Here is a 27,221-nt window from a genome sequence, read left to right as displayed (position 1 = left end):
AGATAACCCACCTTTTTTAGTTCTTACATTTATCTACCTGTATCTACCTCACCTGCTGCCTTCTTTGTCCAAAACTGGAGCAGGCCTTACACACTCCAACATTTCACTATACACTGGAAACCTTGAAAGCAGCAGAGCATAACTGGGGAATGAAGCCAATGTGGCCAGAGCTCAGTGACATTAAGAGTCCCAATGCCCATTTGCAAGGCAGGGAAAAAAGGGGTATTTGGGTATTCTTGAGGATCTAACACTCACCATCACTTACGGTGCACAAAAGATGCACTTGAAGGCAGTTTTCTCCCCCGTAAACACTTTGTCAAGAAACAGGCAGTCTAGTCTGATGTTTCCCAGAGCTCTGTAAGGATTTCTTAAGTTACAATTTTACTGCTTGGACCAACTCTACTTCTAGTGTAGAGAAAATATCTGTAAAATGGAGCTGGTCTTCAAAACACCACAGTGCTTTGAGACATGCAGCTGAACAACACCGTCTTGCTACTCATATATCACAGGAGTACCAGAGGGGTACAGAAGATAGCATAAAGCTTTGAAAACATATGGAAAGCATTATCTAAATAGCAAAAATATGACCTAAAACTATATACACATGCTTACAGCTCAGATTTGAACTCTCAATAGCCCTTGCTAGATAAGTAGGGATAATGATTTTTTTATTCATAGTTCACTGAAAGGGAGTCCCACTCATATTTTCACACACCCCAGCAGTCAGACAGTCTCTCTGCTTTTATTTACGGCTACAAGTCCTGGACAGAGTCGTGGCACAGAGGAAAAAGGAAAAGCAACTGGCAGATCTCAGCCAATGCAAAGTACTGTCTGACATTTTTCAACGAACAATCAATTGCAAAGGACTTGCTGTTAATCACTGTGAAACAGATATATTTCAGATCCCCACAGAGCTTGATACAATTTTAAGCAGCTTCTTAGAGCAGCAGGGTTTTTTTGTGAAGGGAGTTTGGACAGGCAGTTTTTCTCTTAAGCCTGCATTTCTGACAGCTGCCTAGTACCCTTTTCACAGGCTTGTCACATTGTACCGAGATATATAAATGCCTTCTCCTTTTTTCCTTCTTTTTTGCAAAATCTTTCACTTTTTTAAGAAAAGAAAGACAGAAGCCATATTTCCTATCATCCATAGATGAAGTGAAATTTTTCCTGTACAAGGAAATGGTTTCTTGTTATCTGAAGATGACATCTCCATTTTACAGTAAAAGCCTCCATCCTCTTTTTTTTCTGTTCTACTTACTCCCCCTGTCTCAAAGCTGAACTTATCCAATAGCTTGCAAAGGAAAGTAATAAGAGAAAGATGGTTTTGCTTTGTTTCCTGGCGACCAACACCACTGAGACCCCAGGGAGCATCACAGTGGCTAATTCAAGACAGAAACAAGTTCCATTACAGTTAAGTGGCAAGGGAGGATGCAGCACTAACCTTGGCACAGAAAATCCTTGCCAGAGCTGTCTGCTCTTCTTGGTAGAATTCACAGTGATAGAGGAATATGTTTTGATTAAGAGAAATTATGCTCCATGCATGTTTATTTGGCTTTTGGGGTTTTTTTCCCCTCTACGAAGCTTAACCATGTTGGCTCACTTGCCTTATCCTCTTTACCTGTAAAAGCATTTAACAAAACCCCCTTGATGCAGGGCTAATACAAGAGGGCTCACTCTGGCTCCTTGAATAAGTCCCAGGGAAAGCTGGATATATCTTCTTTGCATTTAGCTCAAACTGCCTCTGCCTTTCTCCAGAACAACGTAGCCCTCAGGGTGAGGAAAAGTCCTTATACCAACAGTATGGTACTGAGTAGAAGAGAGAGAAAGTTCTTTGTAATGGCCCCTACTCCCAAAGAACATCAAAGGGGATGGCTGCCTGTGGGAATGAAGAAGGTCTTACAGGTCTGGACAACTGTGGGGGTCCAAAAGAAGGAGATGAAGGAGCGATGATGAGAATTGATTTTCTGGTTCAGACCAGAGGTGCCTCTAAATCCATACAGAACACTGCAGACAGGTGAGTCCTTGTTACAGAGTCCTAGTTCCTCCAAGACATTCAGGCATGGGGCCAAGGCAGTGAGGTTGCTTCTCAAGGCAACCACATTCCCTTCATGGAAAAACTCCCACCAAAACCATGTTACAGACAGTGCAGAGTTCAGATACTCCCTGAGGAACCAGAGCAATAGAAATGCAACAGGAAGAGAGCTTCCCATGCCTGCCATTACTGAATACCAAACAGAGAATGCAAGCCCACAGGGATATGTTGTCTTCTGTCCTGTCAGTCACAGATGTGACAGCTGGGACCTTTACCGACTGTCAAAAGAGGAAAACCAAGGCACTCCAAATGCCAAGACTGTCAGCAGCATAATTAACATGTCATGTATGGTCTGCTCAAAAGTGCAACACCTACTGCACCTCCAACAGACAATGTTGCCCAGCTGGTAAATCCTGCACCTTGCAATAATGTCTAAGTTACTGAAGAAATTAAGAAAAAACACAAACTGTAGTGTTTAGAAAGACAGAAATCAGTTTGTAGCCCACAGAGGAAGGGTTTCAAGGGCATTGCTTCTCTCACTCCTGAGGCATGTCTTTGGAAATTCATACTCAGTCATATTCTTACAGAACATCTGTTTCACATGGGCAGAACATGTGAAACAAAAAGGATGGAAGCAAGTTATGCAGGGAATTTATAAGCCAAGACATGTTTCTGGATCTCAGCAGATGTGGTGTGCTCCCTGCTAAACTGCAAGAACCAGGCAGGTGGCACCAAGCACCAGGTAAGAGGGAAAATTTCTCTCCCCCATCTCTGGCAGCATACTTTCGACAAACTTAAAAATGTAAGGTGAAAAGCAACAGAAAGAAAAACCCCATGTTGTGAAAGCCAGCCCTAACAGAGAGCATTGCCAATTCTCCCCCTGCACAGATAAAATGGATGTGTGTGCTTAGGTGCAGGACTGTCCCAGTTAAGGTAAAATACTTGGTGCAACCTAGATGAATGCTCAGCCTGAGAAATATCTAAGGTTTCATTTGAACAAATGTAGACCTGTAGCCATGACTGACCAAAATGACCAGGCCAAGGACAGCACCTGAACCCACTATTCAAACCTACCTGAGCAAGCTCACTATCCCAGTGCTTAGAAGTACAGAATTGGTGCCAGCATGGGCTCTGCACTGCTGATCTCTGACACACCAATCAGGGGAGGCACTGGAAAGGAAACTCGGAGGGTGAGGTCCAGGTGTTACTGTAAGGAACAGTGGACCTGTAAGGCCTGGGTAAGACACAAGGAAAGAAGAGAAAAAGCAAGCATGCAAGAAAGGAACAAGAGAACTTCAAAAGTGGTAAGTCTGGTAAAAGAGTAAATTTTTATAGAATGTAACAATTAGCAATGGAGACATACAAAGAAGTTTTATCTATAGACTAGTAGAAAATTTAAAATCATAATAAAATAAAGCAAATCTATTTCTGCATAATAAATATATTGCTTCCCCTCTTCTTTCAGATTGAATTAAAATTATGCAAGTTAAGGATATCTTACAAACAGTAAAGGATCTTAGTTTAGAAAATATTTGTGAAGGAAGTTCTCCTTGCTAGTTTCTGTTTTTGAACAAATGATTTGGAAAAAAACCCTCTTCAATGATACCACTGGCTCCTCAAAAATAGAGCATCTGCAGTCCAGTTCTTGTCTCCACATTACTTTCTTGTCTCACAAACAGAAAAGACCTGACCCTGTGGTCAGCCAATCCATTCCATTAAAGAGTTTGATCAGGAGTTCCTATATCAGAACAAAGGGAGAAAAAACAAAGCAGAACAAAGAGGTGAAATGGACCTGCACTCCTGATGACAGAAAAGGAGTTTCTGAGTCACACAGAGCTCTCAACACCCCGATCAGATGGAGACAGGATATAGCACTAGCTTAACACATGCTCAAAATGCTTTGGAGAGAAAAAGTTATATCCAAACTGCTGCTGTAGGCAGGAAGGTCATGCTGGGATTATAATCAGCTGTGTGAATGAGCACAGAGACATACCACATTTGGCTAGATGATTTTTTTTGTTAAGACTTGCCAGTGGTACAGGGGAAAAAATTGCCCTTATAATGAAAATTATCTCATTTGCAGCTCTGTGACAAATAGTATTTATCATGAATCTTTGATTTCTCATGCTGCTATTGCAGCTCCTCTGGGATGGCATTAATGTACCATTTCTCTCCATGGCTCCTACTTATCTCAAACGGTCTCTGCTACAAACAGGGTTTTTACCCCTGGCCTGTGAAATTTCTTGAATTATCTGATAAGGGCCAGTTTCAGCCACAATCACAGCAGGTCCAGGATTCTGCCCAAATGTTATGAAAAAATTGGGTCAACTGCACTATACACAGCAGTGTGAAGATAAGGGTTTTACTGAAACTTCTTTGCAGAGGCATATAAAAGTTGAGCATAGCTTCATCATTCAGTAGAAGCACACTCATCTCATGCAATCAAAATCATCAAAAGGGATTGTACAGAAAGAAGTGTGTATTTTTAAAAAGTTATTTTTAACTAAGGTCTAGCACCAGACAAAAACCATGAATATTTAAGGAAGTTAGACAGCAGCACACCTTAAAAAACAATAATTAGCACACACTAGCTTATATTTTCAAAGCATTTTACAAAAACGTGAATTAATTAAGCCTCACAACACCCTTGTGAGATAGTTAAGTATTATTAGTCCCATTTTAGAGACAGACAAACAGGCATGAAGAGAGTATAACCTGCTCACCACCACACATGTCAAATCCAGGTAGAGAACATCAGATTTTCCATTTTTTGCCATGTGTGGTCAGATCTCTTAAAAGCTCCTGGTCTTTAATTTAAATGGTTTCCTCTCATCCCTTTTAAGACACCTGTACTTATTTCAGGCTGATATGAAAAGGTACTCACCAAGTGCTATTCAAAGAATCACTGAATCATTTGGGTTGGAAGGGACTCTAAAGAACATCCAGTTCCAACATCCCTGCCATGGACTGGGACACCTTCCACTAGACCAGGTTGCTCATAGCTCCATCCAACCTGGCTTTGAACACTTTCAGGGATAGGCATTCACAGTTTCTCTGGCAAGCTGTTCCAGTGCCTCACCACCCTCACAGTAAGGAATTTCTTCCCAATATCTAATTTAAACATAGCGTCTTCCAGTTTAAAGACCTCAACCCTTGTTCTATCACTACATACTCTTGTAAAAAGTCATAGGAGAGGTGCTCCAGCCATCTGATAATCTTTGTAGTCCTCCTCTGGACTTGCTCTATTATGCTGGGGGCCACAGAGCTGGACACAATATTCCAGGTGGTCTCACAAGAGCAGAATAGAGGGGAAGAATCACCTCCCTTGTCCTGCTGGTCATGCCTCTTTTGATGTAGCCCATGATGCAGTTGGCTTTCTGGAAAAGTAATCAATGCATTCCAGGAACCTCCTGAATTGCTTTTGCTCTGCTGTGCTACCTCTTCAACAGATATGAGGTGGCTGAAGTCCCCCATGAAGACTAAGCCTTGTGAGCACAAAGTTGAGGGCTTCATCTACTGTCTTCCTGGCTTGGTTGTGTGTAGCAGATTCCCTCTGTCACCTGTCCCTGCCCTCCCTTTAATCCTGACCCATAAGCTCTTGATGGGCTCCTCATCCACCCCTAGGCTGAGCTCCATGCACTCGGGATGGAGCTCCGTGCTCTCCAACCAATCACTGACATAGAAGGTGACACCTCCTCCTTGCCTCCAGTGCCTGCTCTTCCTAAAGGCTCTCCATCCTCCCATTCCAACATTCCAGCCACAGGAGTTATGCCACCCTGTCTCTGTAACAGCCCTGCATGCCTGAGCACACTGCTCACAACAAACAAGCAGAATTAGGAAAAACATTTTTTATAAACTCTGTGTTACTGGAAGCTGTTTAACAAAAGACTTGTCATGGGTATTTCCATACTGCCAGAGTGTCACTTCTCATCAGGCACTTGCCATCTGGAAACTTGTTGAGGCCTATCTGCAATGCTGGGACAGCTCAGAATCTGCAAAAAGTAAGGTTTCTTTGCTTCTTCCCTACAAGGAATCTCTCTCTGGCAAGGAGTCTTCTCTAGAAAGAACTCTTATGAATACAACTGCACTGAAAGCAAAGAAAGATTTTTACCAAGAAGACCCTCACCAAATCACTAGGCTGGAAGAGACCTTCAAGATCATCAAATCCAACCAGGCCCTAACACCTCAACTAGACCATGGCACTGAGTGCCACATCCAGTCTTTTTTTAAACATATCCAGGGATGGTAACTCCACTACCACCCCAGGCAAACTATTTCAATACTTTATGACCCTTTATGTAAAAAACGTTTTCCTAATACCCAACCTACATTTCCCTTGGCGCAGCTTAGGACTGTGACCTCTGGTTCTGTCAGTTCCTGCCTGGAGACCAACCTCCACCAGACTACAACTACCTTTCAGGGAGCTCTAGAGAGTGATAAGGTCACCTCTGAGCCTCCTTTTCTCCAGGCTAAGCACCCCCAGCTCTCTCAGTTGTTTCTCACAGGGCTTGTGTTCCAAGCCCCTCACCAGCCTCCTTGTCCTCCCCTGGATGTGCTCAAGCATCTCAATGTCCTTACCAAACTAAGGGGCCCAGAACTGGACACAAAACTCAAGGTGCCTCACCAGTGCCAAGTACAGGGGAAGGATGACCTCCCTGGTCCTGCTGGCCTCAAGGTAAAGCTAAGGGCACAAATGTATGTCAGAAAAATCCAGAAACATTAATCTATTGTGCTTTTGTTGCCTTTCTCTGAACTTACTTTATATGAGAAATGGTCTGGAGGCATCAGACATCCTGGGAGCAAGAAAATGATTCTTCATAGTCACTTTGAGAAGACAAGTTCCTTTATCATATCACTCTTGCCCTGAACTAGTAAGTGACCGAGTAGGATTAAACTTCCAAACTACCTGAAAGTTCAAAGATTTAACTCTACAAACCACCAAATTTAATTTTAACTGGCAAATCTGGCAGATCTACTGCTGCCTTTTTGCAAACCCAGGCCCCAGGTGTTAGTGGAGATGTAGAAATAAAAATAGTCTTTCCATCTTCAGTTACATATGTCCGTTAGACACTATCCAGAGTCCAGGAAGTTAGTTTCATGACAGCTTGATCTGAAGATCCTCCCCATACTTTTGGATCAACTTCACATGGTTATGGTCCACTGACCATTGCTCTGGGAGGTGTCTGGGCTTCATGCTGTCCAAGAAATGCTGCCGCCAGCGTCTTTCCAGCTGCATGAGAGAGCGCAGGCCTCCTTTAGCACAACACTGCACCACCTTCAGTCCATGTGGCACGTAGCTCTCATTGCAGATCCTGCCAGGACACAAGCACAATTTATTTTCGCACAAGCCCGCTGTCAGACTCCAGATCTGTCTCCAGTGAACAGCAAGACACTGAAGATACTTTCAGCTGTAGAGTTTAATTACAGAAAAAGGGTAAGCTAACCAAGAGGGAGAGTTTTAAGCTTTGCTTCAATGCCAGACTGCTTTCTGGAACACAGTTACACTGTAAAGCTGGTTTCTCTGAATGGAGGAAGTGTTCTTCTTTACAGCAACACTAAACAAAGCTCTTAAGGTCCATTACAAGCTCCTCAGGAGACCAAAAATTTCTCAAGGCAAGAATTATATGACCCTTCAGAGTGCTGAGCCTGTCACTGAATTTCCTCCCTGGATGAGTTCTGAGTTACAACATCTGCACTTTACAAACAACAGCGAGCACAACAAGGAGAAGATACTCATTTCAAACAGAGACTAGACACTTGTTAAGAAAAGATTTTTGGGGAGACTTTGAGAAAGTGAAGAAGACTTCTGATATGACTGTCCTTCAGACTCTTTTCCTGATCTGTCCTTCAAAAGAAGTACAAAAATGGAGGAGAAGATGGAGAGCAAGAACAGAAGACTGGTGAGGAAGAATAGAAAGAGGGAAAAACAAGAGCTGCAGTTCAGAGACCAATGGTGGGTTGAGGGGAGATGGGTATAAACAAAAACAAAACCAGTAAGAAACGCAATACAAACAACTAAAACCCTTACACTCGGCCTACATGGGCTTGCTATACCTGGTTTCCAGATCAGCTGCTGCCTGGAGCATCTCTGGAGTGACTGTGTCTGTGTTATAGAAGTCCTTGATGCCTTGCAGCAGCTCTGCCCTGCGGGGCTCAGGCAGGCTGTCTGCATTCAGCAGGGCGCGCGCCCCCGAGCGCACTTGCCTGCGCAGAGGGTCCTCCAGGAGACGCACGCCTTCCTCAGAGCCGATGGGAGCCCCAAACTCCTGGGCCAGCTGTTGCTTCAGGTGGTTGTCATAGTAATTGGAGATGGCATGGCAGGATGTGCAGAGGAGGAGCACATCGTGTGAGTTGTGGTCCTTCATCTGGATGGGGAAGTGTCTTCGGTATTCATGAGGAACAACATTCTTCCTAGAGAAGACAAAACAGGCAGCTCATTGCATTTGTCTGGAGCTGCTGCTACCCAGTTCCTCCTCCTCCTGCCCCAGAAAGGCTCAGCTAAAACTAGAAGTCCAGGTAAGCAAAGATTACCAGGACATATAGTACAGAAAGTGATTACTTTTATTATTTTCTGCATTTCTCTTTTTTCCTTTCCAAAAATTCATCACTTTCAATTAAAGATTCCTACTGTAAAAAAAAAAAGCAAACCTAAAAATCAAGTAATGCACTATGAGAAGTATACTTCTCAACTAATCAGTAGCAGACAAAAAGACAAAGAGAAAAATCTTGTTCTTTTTGACCTCATGAGCTTTAGGCTCACCTAAACCTTTCAAAAGTAAAAGATTAAGTAGTGGAAGGAATAGTACAGCTCTTTTCGGGTGGGTATGCCACCCACCCAGTGTGTGTCAGCACACAGCTGCCCCTGCCACTCAAACTGCAGCACATACATGTTCCACAGGCTTTGATGTCTCCTTGGATCAGTATCTCCTGCCTCTGTAAGAGGAAAGGCTGGTCTCTTCAGTGTCTCACACAGCCAAACAACTGCAGAGCACTCAAACCGTGTCCCATCCAGGAGATGAAGAAGCACAATGAAGGCCACTAACCAAGCCTCTGGATGCCAAAGTTGATGCAGACCTCAGCCCTGTTTTAGAAGATGCAATTTTCTCCTACCCACTAAACAACTCACCGGATATAGGATTCTCGCTTGCCACACACAACACAGAGGTTTTCTTTGACTGTCAGATAATAATCAACCTGGGACTCGGGACGTCCTGAAGGCTCAAAACGCAGCTTCACAACAAAAGGGTCTGTGCTAACTAGCTCTAAAAGGATAAAGGCAAAGAGAAAATATTCAATACAAATTGTATTGGAGAGCTAAAATAACAATGCTACAATGTAAGAGTCATCCTAGTGAATTCCCAACAGTACTTCCAATAAGAAAGGATACCAAAAAAATTATGCTCCATTAGGAAGATGAGAGGAGAGAGAGAGGGGAGAGAAAGGAGAGAGAGAGGAGCATTTCAAATACCAACAGGAAAATGGTATGCCTACCTCCAATCCCCTTGTCCAAATACCACTGAGCCTTCTTGCGATCACAAGTGCACAGGGGCTGTCCATCTGGTGCATGCAGGAAGCAGTTGTCATACAGTGGAGATTTTCTATGAAACAAGGCCAGTATTACAACAGCTATAATAGCATGCAAAAAACCCCAGAGCTTTCTATAACCCTGTGTGCCACACTGCAGTTCAGGCAGCTTCCTCTGAATCACAGGAGTACCCCTAAACACAAACTTGAGGCTGCTGAGACTCGACAGTCTGCTGCTTAGGGAAGCAGTACATCTGAAAATTTATCCAGGGCTCACCAACTGACTCTAAGGTATCTTTGCTCTCCTGCTGCCAAGAGAATTGTAATTCTTGAACCCCAATTTTCAAGAGATGCCACCAGTGAAGACAGCATTTAAAAAAAAAATTGAAATAGAAAACAAAAGAGAATTGAAGTTACAAAAGATGATGAGCTAAGAGTAAGCTCAAAGAGAGCACTAACTTACAGGCAGGGCACTTTCAAGGATCGGCTGCCTAAGCTTACATTTTAGTGTTTTTTAATAAAAACTTTTCTAAAATTTAGTGTGAATAGCAATTACTTTATTCACTCAAGAGAAATGGTCCAAAACCACTCCTGCACTAGGAACCTGAGCACATGAGTTCAGCACTGGGAACTTGAACACATGAGTTCAGGAGAATAACAAAGCTGGGCTGATGCCTTCAAACACAATCTTTGGCAGTGACAAGAAGTCCTGTGTGAGCAGTCCCTGGCCGTTTGTGGCAGTGTGTGGAAGGGCTCTGTTTTGCAGAAAACATTCCTTACTCTGCCAACCTCCTTCAAACAAAATTGAAGCATGGAGCAGGCTGGGCTCAGAGAGGACCTGGGAGGAGCTGGCCAGAGATGTCACAATACACTGCAGAAAAGTTTCCTTTGCTCTCTACAGTGAGATTGTACAAATTAGTTCTCAGCAGAGCTCTACCAGTTAAAAAGGTTGATTCATAGGCTATCTCCTTCCACTGAGCATCCACAGCTCAACTCAGCCACCATGATAATTTCAGTACTTCCCAACTCTAAATGAATAAACATTAAAACTAAACAGACTTAAACAGAAAGGAAGAGTGAAAAAGGACTTTTGAAACCACATCCAGTGTTATCACAGACTAGAACCACATTGCAGTAAATACTGTAAAAAGCAGTGAGTCTACAGATCTCTCATGAAGTCAAGCACAGTTAAAAACAAAAAGTAAATAAACATATATGGAGAGATCTTAATTTATCTTGGAATGTAATTTTGTTTAAATTTTAATCCTCCCATGAGATGCAGTCCTCCTGTTTTGTATTACACAGCCTCCAAAAAAAATTTAAAATAAATATGAGGGACTTGCTCTGTAAAAGAGAATACTGTTAATCACCGCTAATGAAATCAATACTATTGACTACACTAAAATTTCTCCATTGCCAATCCTATAAACTTGAAAAAAAGAAAATAAATACAAAAATTTATTTCTTTCCCAATGATATTTTAATGTAATTTATGTCCAATGACAAATTTTATTAGATTGTATCCTAACAAAAGCAAACATACAGATACCCCAGATCTTCCACTGCACTGAGCTTAAAGCAACTTTTCCAACTTGTTTTTAATTTAAAAACAACTGAACTCTTGCTAGCAAAAGCTCCTAAGAATTTAGGATTCACTCCAAAAAATCATCTTCAAGAATGGTAATCCTGAATCCAGCAATAGCCGTCTCTGCAAGGTTAAAGCAGCACTATTGTTTCCTCTTGCCCCCTGGCCAACAGAGAAGGGCACTGCTTTGCTGCTACCACAGGCTGTTCCTCCCTGTACCCTCTGGCTCCTCACACAGCATGTCTTACCCCTGCTAACCTCAGCTTTCAGCCCTGCTGTCTCTGTGGCCACAGTGACATGGGACAGCAAAGGGAAAACAACAGTCCACGAGGCAGATCCTGATGAAAGGACAAGCTCTGTGCAGTTGCCACCTTTTCCTTGGAGAAGACAGGGCACAGCTGTTTGAGCAGCAGAATCACAGAACATGCCAAGTTGGAAGGGACCCCCCAGGATCATTGAGTCCAACTCCTAGCCCTGCTCAGGACACCCAAGAATAACACCTGGAAAGCCAACTGCCTCCTGCCAGGATACTGCTCTCTGGCTAATGCTTCCAGGAGGGAGGGAGGGAAGGGAGGGAAGGGAGGGAAGGGAGGGAGGGAGGAAGGAAGGGAGGAAGGGAGGGAGGGAGGGAGGGAGGGAGGGAGGGAGGGAGGGAGGGAGGGAGGGAGGGAGGGAGGGAGGGAGGGAGGGAGGGAGGGAGGAAGGAAGGAAGGAAGGAAGGAAGGAAGGAAGGAAGGAAGGAAGGAAGGAAGGAAGGAAGGAAGGAAGGAAGGAAGGAAGGAAGGAAGGAAGGAAGGAAGGAAGGAAGGAAGGAAGGAAGGAAGGAAGGAAGGAAGGAAGGAAGGAAGGAAGGAAGGAAGGAAGGAAGGAAGGAAGGAAGGAAGGAAGGAAGGAAGGAAGGAAGGAAGGAAGGAAGGAAGGAAGGAAGGAAGGAAGGAAGGAAGGAAGGAAGGAAGGAAGGAAGGAAGGAAGGAAGGAAGGAAGGAAGGAAGGAAGGAAGGAAGGAAGGAAGGAAGGAAGGAAGGAAGGAAGGAAGGAAGGAAGGAAGGAAGGAAGGAAGGAAGGAAGGAAGGAAGGAAGGAAGGAAGGAAGGAAGGAAGGAAGGAAGGAAGGAAGGAAGGAAGGAAGGAAGGAAGGAAGGAAGGAAGGAAGGAAGGAAGGAAGGAAGGAAGGAAGGAAGGAAGGAAGGAAGGAAGGAAGGAAGGAAGGAAGGAAGGAAGGAAGGAAGGAAGGAAGGAAGGAAGGAAGGAAGGAAGGAAGGAAGGAAGGAAGGAAGGAAGGAAGGAAGGAAGGAAGGAAGGAAGGAAGGAAGGAAGGAAGGAAAGAAGGAAGGAAAGAAGGAAAGAAGGAAGGAAAGAAGGAAAGAAGGAAGGAAAGAAGGAAGGAAAGAAGGAAGGAAAGAAGGAAGGAAGGAAAGAAGGAAGGAAAGAAGGAAGGAAGGAAAGAAGGAAGGAAAGAAGGAAAGAAGGAAAGAAGGAAAGAAGGAAGGAAAGAAGGAAGGAAAGAAGGAAGGAAAGAAGGAAGGAAAGAAGGAAGGAAGGAAAGAAGGAAGGAAGGAAAGAAGGAAGGAAGGAAAGAAGGAAGGAAGGAAAGAAGGAAGGAAGGAAAGAAGGAAGGAAGGAAAGAAGGAAGGAAGGAAAGAAGGAAGGAAGGAAAGAAGGAAGGAAAGAAGGAAGGAAGGAAAGAAGGAAGGAAGGAAAGAAGGAAGGAAAGAAGGAAGGAAGGAAAGAAGGAAGGAAGGAAAGAAGGAAGGAAGGAAAGAAGGAAGGAAGGAAAGAAGGAAGGAAGGAAAGAAGGAAGGAAGGAAAGAAGGGTAAAGGAAGGAAAGAAGGGTAAAGGAAGGAAAGAAGGGTAAAGGAAGGAAAGAAGGGTAAAGGAAGGAAAGAAGGGTAAAGGAAGGAAAGAAGGGTAAAGGAAGGAAAGAAGGGTAAAGGAAGGAAAGAAGGGTAAAGGAAGGAAAGAAGGGTAAAGGAAGGAAAGAAGGAAAGAAGGAAAGAAGGGTAAAGGAAGGAAAGAAGGAAAGAAGGGTAAAGGAAGGAAAGAAGGAAAGAAGGGTAAAGGAAGGAAAGAAGGGTAAAGGAAGGAAAGAAGGGTAAAACTTAAAGACAACACCTCAGCTTGCTCATGATCTAAGTAGAGATCTAAGTGCTGCCTCCACTTTCGATATCACCTAGAGGAAAATGAGGAAAACAGAAACAGGATCTGACCCCCATGACTGTTAGGTCCTGTGTTGCCTTTCCTAGCTCACAGGAGCTATTTGTTTAATGACTAGAGCATGAGGCAACACTCAGGGTTTTCCACATGCAATGCAAAGAGTAAGATGTGCTCATACACTCACCTTGCAGAATATCCCACACCCAGAGGCTTTCGCTTCTGCCTCCGTGGATCTCTCATTTGCTGATTGCCAGAGGGCTGGCCGTTCATCCAAGACTTCCGATTCTTCGCTTTCTGAGGGGAACGTCCCTCTCCACTCTTCTCCTCTCCTGTGCTTCCACTCTTTTTTCCTCTAAATGGGATATCCACCAAGCCCTGGCATTTAACCCGGGCTTTCTCCCAAGCATTGACAGAGTTTTCACCTTCAGATGTAGCAGGGAGGCTGGTAAATCCCAGCAAACGGAAGAACAGAGCCACTGAGACCTGGGCATCTCTAGCAGCATAGAGAACCTGCAGAAAAGCACAGAAATTAAGATACTGACAAACAGCAAATACTCCCAACATTATCAGTCTTTAGCAGAAGGTACAGTAAAACCAGAAGCTGGATTCATTTCCTTTTTAATTTTGCCAGTTGAGTGGCACTTTCATAACAACACCACATCCCACTACCTTGGGGTAGTGACTCCAGGAACTGCAAGGGACTGAAAATGTATTTAGGTCAGACATCCTCACATCCCACCAATCTCTCCTTCATAAAAAGTTCCCTTTTGGCACACTGGCTAAGAGTATTCGGCACGGTTTTTTGTCCTGTCACTCCCTCTGCTGGTCATTGCTTCTGCAGGCATGTGCAGCTTGACTAAAGAAACTGGGCAGTCGGGGAAAACTCAGTGCTCTAAAGAAGGTGAACAAGATTTCCAGGGTCTCTCTAATATTGCACTGACTGATACAGACTGAAGAAAATAATAAAAAGGTGAGGTTTTGGAAACACTTTTTCAAGGTATCTTGTCTCATAGATCTTTCAGGTCTAAAGGAAAACGGTAAAGAATCCAGGGAGAATAGCAGAAAATTATCTTAAAGGAAAAGGAGGGGAATGCCGGCAGTGAGTCTGAAATTAACTTTAGGCCCCGTCACACATAAAGGTTTGAGGAATAATTTGAAAAGGCTCAGATCTCCCTGTTGTAAAGCCTCTTTTGCAACTAAAAAGGTTACTTTTCTTCCCAAAACAGTAAGTTGAAGTGGGGAACACACCTGATCTTGTGTCAGTTCTTCTGCTTCCCAGTTGCTGCAACGCACATGAGGAGATTTATCAAGTGGGAAGTTCAGGACTTTTTCAGCTAAAGACTTAAGGCTAAGGCAGTTGTGAAGTAGATCCTTCCTTCAATTCAACAAAGAAAGTGAAACAAATATATTAAAAATGAAACTATACACTCATGCAAATTCAGATGGCCTCTGAAGAGAACCTGCGAGAACACAATGCACATGATGCATGACTCAAACAGCACACAGCTGCCTCTCAGCTTTACAGGCCCTCTCCCCCCCTCTACTAAAATGTCCTTTCTAGATTTAGGAATTATCTTGTGTCTGCAATATGCAAAGCAGGCAAGGCTGGGAGTTAGTAACATGTAAGGCTGAAGTGTTTGGCTCTGAACTACTCCCTTCTGAACTGAAGAGGCCCATCATTCAGTGATGGACCACTTGTCCTAGGGATTCATGACAAGCCCAAGAACCAGGAAGAATCCTGGCCACTGGAGACAAGAAGTCCATCCTCAGTGTTAAAAAGGAATCAATAGGTCAGAAAACATGTGGCTCACATCACTAACACCACACCCAGGCACACATATAATTGTACATTAAGAATATGTGCAAGTAAAACATCTTGTTTCAGGAAGAGTAAAAGATAAGAAAATGGCATCACAAGTGTAACCTTTCCATAAAAGAATTGTTATTAAAAGAGAAAATTTGAACTGGTTTATTTAGTAACATTTCAAGAAATCTTGAAATTCAACAGTTCCATTTACATGCCCTGTGCACATTTAACTCACACTTCTTGGCAGTGTATTCAAACATCTGCTAACACAGTGTTCATTCTTACTGCATTAAATCACTGTGCCTGGACTTCTTAAGAGCTGAAGCATGGTACACAGAGAAGTCCACAAAGGTATCAGTCTGGACACAATTAGCAAATGAAATCCTCATTAAGATTTCATTTCCCTTAAGATCACAGAATAGAAGCATGACAGGCTCTTGGGCTACAGCTATCAATGCCGATTTTCTAAAGCCACCCTAAGAATTGCAGACATACCAGCCTGATATCATTCAGCTTATGCAAGTCACCTAAGATACATTTCCAACTTTCCAACAAATGAGGACCTACCTCTGTGTTCAGGCACTTACCGCTGTCTCATGGCTAAATACCGGAGATCCATGCTCCCTTTGACGGGAAGACCATAATCATGAAGCAATTTGCAAGCATCTTCCCAGCATCCTACCCCAACTTTCAACACAGCACTATCTGCCATGATGTCCACCAGGGTCTTTGGAAGAGTCTGGCCACCGGCAACAAGCCTGGGCAACCGAACAAGAATGCAGAGGCCACTGGAAGAAGCCATCTGCAACAGGGATACAGGATTTGCTTTTCCCTCCACAGATACCTGTAATGAAATAAAAAATGAGAGTCCGGGTTATTGTATTATTAGTAATACCAGACCTGAAGCAAATTGCAAAAAAGGCCACCGAAAGCAGGAAATACTTATCAGTTTACACAGTAAAGTATTGTTACATGTCTCTAAAAATTCATGGCAAATTGTGTGGTCTTTTTCACAGTGTTACTGTGCCCAAGCTACTTCTTGCCACATTCCCACATGACAATCTTTCCCCCTTTCACCCTTCCCCTTCATAGCTGAGCTGGTAGAAGAAACCAGAAACATTACTGAATCCACATCAACACAAAGCCACCCACTATATGAATGTGTATGGCAAATATATTGCTTAGCTGTGGCTTATACTAACTCACTGTGGGGTGAGTAAATTTCCAGTAAAAACAATGCCAAAGCCAGGCTTTATAAATTACTTAAAGCCTGTTTGAGATATCACACATACCAATGTACAAGCAGAAGAGGAACTTTGTTTTCTGGTTGTCCCAGTGAATTTTATCTATGTATCAGCATTATCCTCCTTTTCGGACTTAACATTTTTAAGATATTGTTTCTTGAATACGTAGCTAGATTTAAAATAGCGTAAGCCAAGCTACTTTCTAGTAAATCACTTTTAAAGAGATATTACACAAAACACATAATGCTATATTTAGCCATACAACTGTTACTATATTTAGTAAAGTCGACTTATGATGGAACTCAGGAAAAAAATACATCTGGTGAATCAAAAACTTAGCATATTTAAACGTAAGAAGAATCAAAATTAGCATCTGCTTCACTGCCATCATGACAGACAATCACAGTTTCAATAGTCAACACACCGTGGTATCTGTTTAAGCAAAGAAATTGCTCCACCTTCAATGATTTCCCCATGCAATTTGCAATCTAAAGGAAGGAGAGGCGCTTCTTGATCACTCACCCATTCACAATCAATTCCAAGAACCGGCCACTTCTCCAGCTCCTTCTTCAGCAATGGTTCAGCATGGTCCCACTCCTCCTGCTCTGAAACTATCACTATGTCTGCACCAAGGGTCTTCTCTATCCAGCAAAAGGTGGGAGATCTGAAGAAGGAAAGCACCTTCTTATCCTCTGCTTTAATGAGTTTCTCATCTCCTGACTTTCCTGCTGCTTCCTCTTGCTGACTGCTACAGCGTGTTTTTCCTTTCCGATGCTGGGTCGCTTTCCACAAAACCAGGCCCCCCAGTGCAACACCCAGCAGGGTCGCCAAAGTAATCGTCACGGCTGTCTGCTTGGCCATTTTTTATTGCCCTTTCTCCCTCTTCACCTCATCCTCTCAAAACAGCATTGTGGGATTTCATCATGCCTGCAGTGAAAAATAAGAGAAGAAGAAATTAAAGACAACATTAAAAAAATGTGTTTAGAGATATTAAACACATGCAATGCTATCACAATAAGGTTCTAGCCATAACTTGTAATCCTGACAGAAAAAAGTTCCGGGTCCCACTTTGATAGACTGGGGGCCTGGGGACAGACTGCTGCAGTGATGGATTGGGCAGGAAGAGGAGACTGAACGCTGCTGTCGATCACACCACTAAAAACTTTAAAGGGAATCGATTCAATTAAACTGGCGCAACTTCCACAAACTCTGCTATTCCAAAAATAACCTAGTCACAGTTATTATCAACATCTTTTAGTTCAGTTTGTAACTAGATCAACCTAAACAAGGCCAAAATGAAATTGCTGCAGAATAAGCATGTCCGTTCACGCATTAGTAAATAACAGGCATTTATTTGTCCATCACATTCACATCCATACTAGGGTCAAATGGTCTTTGGGCACTGAAAAGCCCTAAAACAGCAGCATCTTGTTTAGCTGTCCCTCTATCATATAGAAGCTTAGTACCCCTTCGACAAACTGAAATCAGTCCTGCTCCTCCATCCCAGCCCATCACATTGTTTCTAAAGGGCTGTCCTTGCGCTCGCTTCCCCACAAGGAGAAGTTCGGGTGTCGATGCTACTCCAGCATCGATGCGGCACAGCCGCTCCCAGCACCCCAGCACGGCCCAGGGACCTGCCCGAGCACCCCCGAAGCAACAGGCGGTCCGCGGCCACCCCGTAAACTGAGTGCCAGCACCGGGGACAACGAGCCCGCCCGCAGCCCTCTCCCTCGGTCCAACAGCCACTGCCCCTCAGGGAACCGGGGGTGCCTGTAATCCTTGTGCGGGTCCCTCGCCGGGGCAGGAGAAGCCCCGGTAAAACGCCCCGGCCCCCGCTCAGCCCCGGCGGCAGCGGCGCGCCGAGGCCCGGGGGCGGGCCCGGGATCCCAGCCGAGCGCTCCTCCGGGCCGCTGCCAGGCCCGCCGGGATGGGGCAGGCGGGGGCGTCCGCGGCTCCCCTCGGCATCAGGGGGAACGCGCTACCCGCTTTAGGTTCGGTCGCAGTTATCTACCCCGGGAAGAGGCCCGAACGCCAGGAGTGAGCATGCGGGAGGCCGCGGGCGCACCGGACCGCGCACCGGCGCACCTGCAGCCGCAGCCTCGGCCTCTCCGGGATGCGCGCAGCAGCCTCTCCCCCGCGCCCGGGCCCGCCGCCCGCCCGCGGCCTCGCCGAGCGCCCACCGTTCCGCCCGCTCCCTGCGTCCCGCCGAACGGCTGCGTCCGGCCGCAGGAACGCCCCGCGGGGCAGTCGCCACACACACCGGGAGCCTTAGAGCGGCGGACGCTTCCTCTGTGCCGGCGGTGCGAGTGGGCGGCGGGCGCCGCCATGTTGTACGGCAGCTAGCAGCGGGGCGGCTGGGCAGGCGCCAGCGTGCCTTCAGACGGGCAAAATGCTGGCAGGAACACTGAAAAGCCGGCTCTTTTCAAAGCGGGTTTTTGGAGTGAAATGTGCAGTGTGTTGTCTGCGACTAGGGAGGGCTTGAGCAGCGAGCCGCAGCGGGCTGGGGTGAAGTCACCCACACGCAGAGCACCGCGAAACCCCTGGGGCAGGAGGGACCAGATAGAGTGGGAAGTAAAGAACAAAGGCAGCCGGGAAAATAAATAGCGAATCGCAGCCACCTCCAAAGTGGCAAACTGGAAGAAAACAAAGACGGAACAAATCAAATGGAGACCGTTAAGAAATTAACAGAGGAACATGTCACTTAATCATGACAAATGATTGTTCCCCCGTGTGTATGGAGAAATAGGAATGTTAGAAGAGTGACACCATAAAACCTGAACAGTGAGTGTACAGGCAGATGCTGTCTCCAGAGTTACGATCGTCAAGGTTTGAGGTCATCCCTGTTAAAAAGCAAACGAGTTTCCAGCCCAAATTCCATTCCAAATGAGAGGATCTGAGCACCCAATTTCTTCAAATTCCTTTGCAATTCTCAGTAGCTCCCAGATTTTGTGCTGTTAGCTTTCCGCCAAGCTGTATCTATTTAAAGTAGAGACTGAACCCACAAAAAATACTGTGCTAATTCAATTTAACGGCACCAAACTCTGTTTTGTTTTAACTTTGCCACTTGTCATCACAGTAGGAGGATCTCCCTAGCAGAGATTTGGTATTTAGCAGACCTGTTGTCAAAAGAGTGCAACAGAGAAGCTAATGGTTAGCACTGGCAAAAATATTCTATAGAAGCAGTATTTTTCTCAGTCTGTAACTCATCTTTATTTTCCCCCTTCTTTTTTTTCTTAATTCAGGAATGAGGTACTCAGACATCCTGACAGCTCACAAGGAAAACAGGTGATTTTCAGAACACTTTTCTGAGCAAATAAGGCCCTCTCCTTATCAGAAATAAGATGTCAAGGCTATTAAAGGTTAAGCAGCTACTTGTTCTAATGACCTGATCTATGCCAGCATGGTGTGGCTGTATCAGGTCTCATTGGTGCTGGGGTAGTATCAGAGTTTTGTTTTCCATTGACTTCCATCCGTATTTTGAATGTACAAATACAAAATGTACAAATTCAAAATTCCAATGTACAAATACAAAAACATAAGTGTTTCTGCAAAGCCTCTCAGTCTTGCTCTACAGTGATGAGACATGGATCCATTTTTGTATTAATTCGCGGAGTTACGAAGCATTGCAATCTCACTGCAGTAACTCACACCTTGTCTGTGCCTCATTCTGCTCTAGAGGGAAGGTCTGCATCTCCCTTTCAGTCACAGCCTGGCCCCAGCTTCTCCATCCATTCCTGTGCTCTGATGCACGAGGCACAGCTGACCAGCTGAATTGCAGGTCACCATGCAGGAGCCAGCACGACTCTGAAGCTGCTCACATGACTTGTGCTCAGGAGAAAGGTGCATCATGTGCATGCTCAGGAGAGAAAGCTGGAGGGCTCTGGCAGTACCTGAGTTCCCACAGTCAGATGGACTGCCTGTTTCTCTCCCTCTCTCTTCCCTTCACACATATCCCTTAAGGTATAGTGCTTTATTTTGCATGGTCACTGGAATCTAGCATAAACCTGGATTGCCACTTGCATGGACAGTCTCACCTTTCCTGTTGTGCCTGTGACTGACTGCTCACTCCCTGTTCCCTTGCTCCAACACCCACATATCTCTAATGACAGGGTCAGAAAATCATGGAACTGATCCATCTGTAAACTAGTTCAAGGACAAAAGGTAACACCTGGGGCCACAACAGACATTTCAGGGCCCAAGTGATTGGAAAGAGAACCAAGATGATGCAGCTGGGCTCCGGGATCCAGCTGCCCTACTGTGGGGTAGGCAAGGCATCCTTAAGACAGCTCTGTCAGAGCTCAAGATAAGCACAAAATACTGAACAAATCTGCAAATAAATTGTTTATTTTCATTTGTAAAGTAATAGAAGCATAAAGTTACAATGGAGAAAAATTAAAATACCCCAATATTTATTTTATATAAAAGAAATAATATTTCTATAAAATAATTTTTATTTTATTACACAGTGAAAACCTCACAGAGAGAGAAGATGCTAGCTTTTCTCCAAGTAAAAGGAATGTATCCCTGGTTGCATTTAAAGCCTTTATTTTTCATGGCATCACTGATATTACAGTGTCCTGTAAGCCACAAGTCTTTTTAACACCTTGTCTTAATAGTCATTTATTCAAGTATAAAGATTAAATTAAAAATAAGTGAAAGCAACTGTTGCATGAAGGCACTCTGGCAAAAAACCAAACCAAAATCAAACCAAACCCAAAAAAAACAAACCAACCACCCAAAAAACACCCAAACCCAAACCAAACCAAAAAAAAAACAACCAACCAAAAAAAAAAAAAAAAAGCCAAACCAAAACCAAACAAACCAAAAGTTCCCAAAACCTGATAGGGACATTGCTGAAGATGACAAGATAACCAAGTAAGTAAACACCAAATGCTGGCTTAGCCTTATAAGAAATCTGTTACAGCAGGTAAAGGGAAGCCTTTATATGGTAAACAGCAACATTTACTTTTCTGTGTCTGTAGCCTGATGTGAGGTCTCTGTCAAAAGAATAATTTTTAGCCTGATTTCCTAAGGAAAGAAGGGTTATGAAATTACTCTATGTTGGTGTTTCTGCCTCTGGGTCCCATTACTTCCCCCACTTTCCTTGCCAAAAAAGCATGTTTAAACCATTGCTAAATTCCTTCTAAATTTGTACAAAGGTAACAAGTGAAATGCAAAGCCAAATGGATGAAAAAGGTCCTAATAAAGCTGTCACTGATAAAATGGTAAGCATGCGCAGACGCTGCTTAGTATACATATGAGAATCCACAGAGCAGTACCACATCAGGACAAATCCATAGGAAACCAGGCTTCACTTGTTCTGCTGATCACAGAAAAAATAATTATTTTTATAATGACATTAGCTCATCCTTTAGGAGGGAGACGACTAGGGTAAACACTGAGTCAGTGTTCAAAGGAAAATCAATGATCGTGGAATATCAAAGGAGAGAGGCTCCAGTGAAGACTTAAATTGCTGGTAGCAGACAATGAGCAGAGAGCTCCATGTAGTCCCCACTAGCTCATTAATAACACTCTCTTTGGGGCCCCATCCCAAGCAACAGAAAAAAGCCAAACTCCCATTTCAACTTCGAATGTGATTTATCTTCCTTCTGTCGATGCTGGTAACACCATGACTATATATGCAAACAAGCCATTTTGAGCAGGGTTTGTTTTAACAGGGTTGATACCAGGAAGGCAGTAGGGTTTCTTTCCTCAAGAAGTCAGAATGAGAGCAGTTTCAATCAACTGTGAAGCCCCATCCTAAAGATGGAGTCTTGTATTGCAACCAGGTGGATAGAAGGTTTAGCTTCTGTTCAAAAGGCAATTCTGCTTCCCCCTTCTCCCTGTCAGCATTCTTCTCCAGCCTCAATTCTGCAAATACTGGTGACTGCTTGATTCAAGGAATTAAGTGAGCAGAAAGCCAGCACAGCAAAAGACTGGGTTTTCTTCTGGTTTAAACTCCTTGTACTAACCCATCATACAGCCAGATCTCAGTGAAGCTACGTCTTAAGCCAAAAGATGAGTCAGTGGTAGCTCACTGAAGGGATCTGCAGGTTTTGCAAAGAATCTGAAAAATCTCAGAAGTGTAAAATGCCAGATAATCCCATGAGGATGAGTTGTATTAACATCAATCATCATCATCAATGCATTTCTCCCTTAATTGCCAACTCTTTTCATTACTTATATAGAAAGAGAGATTAATTTCACAGTTCCATTTCTTGAAGAGCTTACCCCAGTAGTTCAGTCCAGAAGGCACACTGAGTCAGCCTTACTGTTTATTGCAGCTAAGAATATGACATCCCCCATCTCCAAAACTCATCTCCCAGCTGGGCACTCCAGACTAGTTTTGTGCTGATTTTGGCACTCATTGGGACGCTTCCATGAGCCAAATAAACACATGGCAGACAAGCATGTCCAGTAAGTAGCAGCATCGGCACAAAGAAAGGGACAGAACACAGTGCCACAAAAAAATAAAGCCACCTTTAAGTGACCACAAATCATTAGATTGGCTTAGCTGCATGTTAAACCTACATAGCAGAACAGCAAGGGGAGACATTTGAGAAAAAAAGTCCTAGTTTTTCCTACCTTTCTGGTCTATTGAAGTAAGCAAAGGGAGAAAAGCCCAGAAGCCACCAAATTGTTACTAGAGGGAATAAATTACACAAGCAAAATTATTTTTAAAAAATGATGGGGCTAAAATATGATGTAGTCTTCTTGGTTTACCTTTCTTTCTATTGCCCCTTGAAAATAAAAAATATTGGTATAAATAAACAAATGAATAAAAGCCTTGACTCAGCTTCACTTTCCTAGTTAGGCATTCACTCTCTCTGACTCACTCCACAGACATCCAACTATCAGCGTCCAAACTTCTCAGTTTCCACTCTGGATTAACCAAAGCAAATCAAAGGTTCAACAGAACCCCAAAAAGAGTATTTAAATCTCATCCTTTCTTGCCTGACACAATCATCATGCTTCACTTAAATCCTTGGTCTTCTGTTACCCTCATACATTATCTCCGAGTTAGCTCTGGGGAAAGAAGCAGATCCATAAATCATCTGCAGAGAGATATTAATTTATTTGTATTTCAGATGAGATACCTCCCCCTGTCCAAACTCAAAACATAGTCTTCTCTCTTCTGTGAATGACTAGCAGGAAATTAGAGCTCAGCAGAGCTAGAACTCTTCCCTGAAAGCCCTCTTATTATCTTCTTTGTGAGTGTCTGTGGATAGCATCACCAGTTTACCTGCCACTCAAGCTTGTTTGTCAGCTGTCAGGTCTGACTGAAATGTCTTTGTAGATCCTAGAACCCAGGGTATATACCAGTTTGGCAGCTCCAAAACATCCTTGCAGCTAAGACCCTTGTTCTCCTGTTGATATACAAAGACTGCCCTAATACCTCTCCCTCCAGTATTAACCAAAACAGCTCCTAACACAACAGCCATTGACCAGTGGAAATGCCACAGAGCAAAGCTGACTGTAGGCCTCCTATTAATGATCAAATACACCCCAGCTATCAAATGGAAACAATGAATGCAATTTAACTGATTCTCCTAATTCAAATTTGTTCAGAAAAATGTTGAAGGGATAACTTTGTAGACAATAAGCACCAATCAGTTATTGTCAGTCCTTCCAGAGGCAGAACAAAAAATCTGTAGCATGAACAGAAGCTAATATGAGTGTAATGTGACACCATGGCCATACCTCATACAGATCAATTTAGTACTTCTGAGAGACTGAGCTCTGCACAAACTTGGAATTAACAACTCTGAAACTGCAACCCAAGATTTTTTACATATATCATTAACCACATAACTTTTCTATTTTAGGAATTCTCCTAGTTCCCTCTTCTCTATTGCATCAAACATTATTTACTTACCTTCATTTCCAAGGGCATCTACAAGTCATCCTCCTGTTCATTATCTCCCATTTCCTTTCCAGTTGACTCCTCCACTCTGTTGCCTACTTGTTGAAATTCCAGACAAAACATTTGTTGTGCTTGATTTCATGCTGTTTTTGAGACATGGAGGAGACTATGAACATGCTACAGAATTAAGCAGCTCAAGCAGTGCGTGCAGACAGACTCTGGCTTCCTGTGCCCTTTGAGTCTGGCCAGGCTCACTCCAATTTGGTCTGTGACAACCAGTCACTGTACAGCACCAATTTGTTTGGTGACAACCAGTCTCAGTACAGCACCCCCATGCTAACATGTCCCCCAGAACAGCAACTCAATGAAGTTTGATCTGTTTGACTAACTCCTGTCAGTACATCGATTTCATTGCAAGCTGCAGAATGTTCCTGTTAAAGGAGACAAAGATGCTTCACTGATGCTACTTCAGAATGACTCAGGACAACAGTCTATGTGCTTTGGAGAGATAACAGCACTCTGGCTTTATTAACATAGACATCAGTCATTTTCCAAGGAAGATATCACCTTGTATAGGCTATGGTAACTTCCTTAGGTGTTATATTCAAAATTAATTCAAAGAAAGGAAAAAAGAGAGTGAAAAGAATGCTTACCAGTACAGTTTTTTAACCTATATGGTCATGTCATTGAGCAGAACAGATTGACAGTCTGCTATTATTTTTCTTTTAAATTCTGACTGCTTAGAAATGTGATTTTAAAAACACCACAAAAACAAACAAGCAGAAAAACCCTAACAAAACAAAACAAAACCAAACTCACTTAAATCTTTCTTAAAAATCCTGAACCGGGGGCTTAGGAAATAGTTTTATTTCTATGCAAAATCATTTAAGTACACAGCTTTCCTAGAGACTGGATCCAGAATGGGGAGTAAAAGCAACGGAGATTTTATTATATTGCATATTTCTTTCAGTACAGAAACCAAAGGTACTCAGATATTCGACCTGAACAATACTTTAGGAAAGGGGGAAAAGTGAAATCTTGCTGAGTGAGCAACAATTTCTGATATAATTGTAATAGTGCAGAATGTCATGGCATGCAAGGAACAAAGACATGAAATGTGATTTTATAGCAATGTCTGAAGCTTACCTGTGTCTGAAGCTAAGGTAATAAACACAAACTATGATGGACAGTGTCTTTGCCTCTCTATAGTGAGGGTGGCTAGGCATGCTACATGGCAGTAGTTGGCCATCAACAACTGTAACTAGAAAACATCCTTAAGTATGGTTCAGATTAGAAGAGATTAACTGTTTTGTTTTCACTTCAGTTGTGAAGCATTGTTAATTGTTAATGTTAACACTGTTAATGTAACTTCTTACATTCTTTTTTTATTCCCAATTAGAAGAGAAAGTTTTTTATTTACTTTTGTTATGTGTTAAAATTAAGGCTATAGTGTTGTCAAATGAAAAGCTTGGTCTATGCGGGGTTTAATGCTCTTTCTATAATCTTAACCAAGAAGAAACCCAAAGCACTTAAGTGACTTTTTATAATGAAATAATTTCTATTTCTATGGAAAAGCTGTCACCGGAATATGGCAGCAGTCTAAGAGTACTCAGTCATCTTGCCACATCACAGTTTATGTCAGGGAGGGTTTTCCCCACTGCTTATTTTCCAGCAGATGCAGTGCTACACAAAGATGGCCAGGATGGTCAGGCTAATTCCTCTCACCTTCTGAAAACTGTATCTTCCCTATTTGCCATGGGGAAATATAGACCTGAAAGTCCCAAGCTGCTCATTTTGTGCACAGGCAGCATGCAGTCAGCTGCAAGGTGGGACTGGGGGTCTGTGCAGCACCTCTGGGACATCACCCTTTGAATGACACTCCTGTTGCCTGACATGGTATCAGATGTTACCTGAGAAGTACAGGGTCCTGTGAAAGAGAAAAGATATTCTTATTCCAGTAAGGTAAAGGTTGGGGTATTGTTAAACAGTGAAGGACAACACAGGTCACTTCCACCTGGTTAGCCAGTTGCGTTTTAGGGGTTAGTTGACACTGCAGGATAAGAGAAGAAAATTTATCGGTACTTTGAGCAGTCTTCCAAGGGCTGCAGAAAGGTCTACTGACTCACTTGAGATGGGGCAGCCCTCCTGTTTTCAGTGTTGCTCGGGAAGGAGCAGCAGAAAGCAAGCTATGAAACCCATAATAACTATAATAGAGAAAACAACTACCACAACAACAACAACAAAAAAACCCTTCAAACTAAATTCTAAAGCCATAATGCTTTGAATTCCCGTAGAAATCACTCAGCATTTATAGAGGACAAGCCCCACTGTAAACAGCCCCCGCACTTGAGTTGTTTTTCCCCTCATCCTCCCTCCGGTGCGTTGCCCGCCCGTTGCCTCCAGGCGGGCCGGCCGTGGCTCCGGAGCGCTGCCCTTCCATTCCCCGCTCCACGGGAGCACCTGCCTGCCCGCCCGCCGCCACCTCCCCGCCGGCCGCGGGGCTGCACCGGCACGGCTCACTCCGCCGGGCGGCCCGAGCGGCGGCGGGGCGCGTCCTCCCGCGGCTCCTCCGAGAGACGGGCGCACCCGTTCCCCGGCAGCTCCTCCGAGTGGCGAACAGGTCCTTCCCCAAAAAGGTCCCCGGAGCGGCGAGTGTGTCCGGCCCCCTGGAAGTTCCCGCAGCGGCGAATGTGTCCTTGCCCCGGGAGGTCCTTGGAGTGGCGAACGTGTCCGTCCGTCCCCGGAGTGGCGAACGTTACCGTCCCCCCGCAGGAGCGAGGGTGTCTGTCCCCCGCGCCGCTCCAGCAGCGACTTAACCGGCGGCGGCGCCACGCTAGAGCCGGGCCGGGAGGCGCGGGCTGCAGCTGAGGATCAGCTGCTGAGGGAAGCGGGGAGGAGCCAGCGGGATCAGGAAGCGGCGGAGTGTCTAACACCTCTCTGCCATGGCTGGCTAAAGAAAAATCATCATAACCATAACAAGGGGGGAAGCGGGGGAGGGGAGGCGGCGGCGG

At 44.1% G+C, this 27,221-nt stretch overlaps 1 protein-coding gene across 10 annotated transcripts; it reads right to left on the bottom strand.

The window, feature by feature from the left end:
• Nucleotides 1-651: 651 nt before the first annotated feature.
• On the bottom strand, nucleotides 652-18,736 carry EXD2 (exonuclease 3'-5' domain containing 2). Of its 10 annotated transcripts, XR_012580814.1 has the most exons (10): nucleotides 18,432-18,570; nucleotides 16,869-17,273; nucleotides 15,690-15,946; nucleotides 14,544-14,670; nucleotides 13,480-13,805; nucleotides 9,524-9,630; nucleotides 9,159-9,294; nucleotides 8,087-8,443; nucleotides 6,791-7,344; nucleotides 652-3,770 (listed from the first exon to the last, which is right to left on the bottom strand). XR_012580814.1 is itself a non-coding variant. In XM_005479931.4 (9 exons), exons 2-9 carry the CDS (start codon nucleotides 17,205-17,207, stop codon nucleotides 7,128-7,130), a joined length of 1,866 nt encoding a protein of 621 aa, XP_005479988.1. In that variant the 5' UTR covers nucleotides 17,208-17,273; nucleotides 18,607-18,736; the 3' UTR covers nucleotides 652-7,127. The 10 variants fall into 10 exon arrangements, 9 of the variants coding, with proteins under 9 accessions (XP_005479988.1, XP_005479989.1, XP_005479987.1 ...); XM_005479931.4 differs by lacking the exon at nucleotides 18,432-18,570 and adding an exon at nucleotides 18,607-18,736 and having other exon boundaries at nucleotides 652-7,344; XM_005479932.4 differs by having other exon boundaries at nucleotides 652-7,344; nucleotides 18,527-18,666.
• Nucleotides 18,737-27,221: the final 8,485 nt, after the last annotated feature.

Source organism: Zonotrichia albicollis, chromosome 6 (assembly GCF_047830755.1).
Source record: "Zonotrichia albicollis isolate bZonAlb1 chromosome 6, bZonAlb1.hap1, whole genome shotgun sequence".
In the NCBI taxonomy this organism is placed as follows: Eukaryota; Metazoa; Chordata; class Aves; order Passeriformes; family Passerellidae; genus Zonotrichia; species Zonotrichia albicollis.
The sequence above is the reverse complement of the archived record's forward strand: the minus strand, read 5'-3'. Positions and strand labels throughout refer to the sequence as shown.

Excerpts from the sequence above, each read along its gene's own strand:
- EXD2 (XM_005479931.4), bottom strand. The coding sequence starts at position 17,207 with ATGGCCAAGCAGACAGCCGTGACGATTACTTTGGCGACCCTGCTGGGT. Across the intron at positions 13,806-14,543 it reads AAGAACTGACACAAGATCAG|GTTCTCTATGCTGCTAGAGA; the intron begins GTGTGTTCCCCA and ends GCTTTTCTGCAG. Across the intron at positions 7,345-8,086 it reads GCAGCTGATCTGGAAACCAG|GATCTGCAATGAGAGCTACG; the intron begins GTATAGCAAGCC and ends GTGTCCTGGCAG.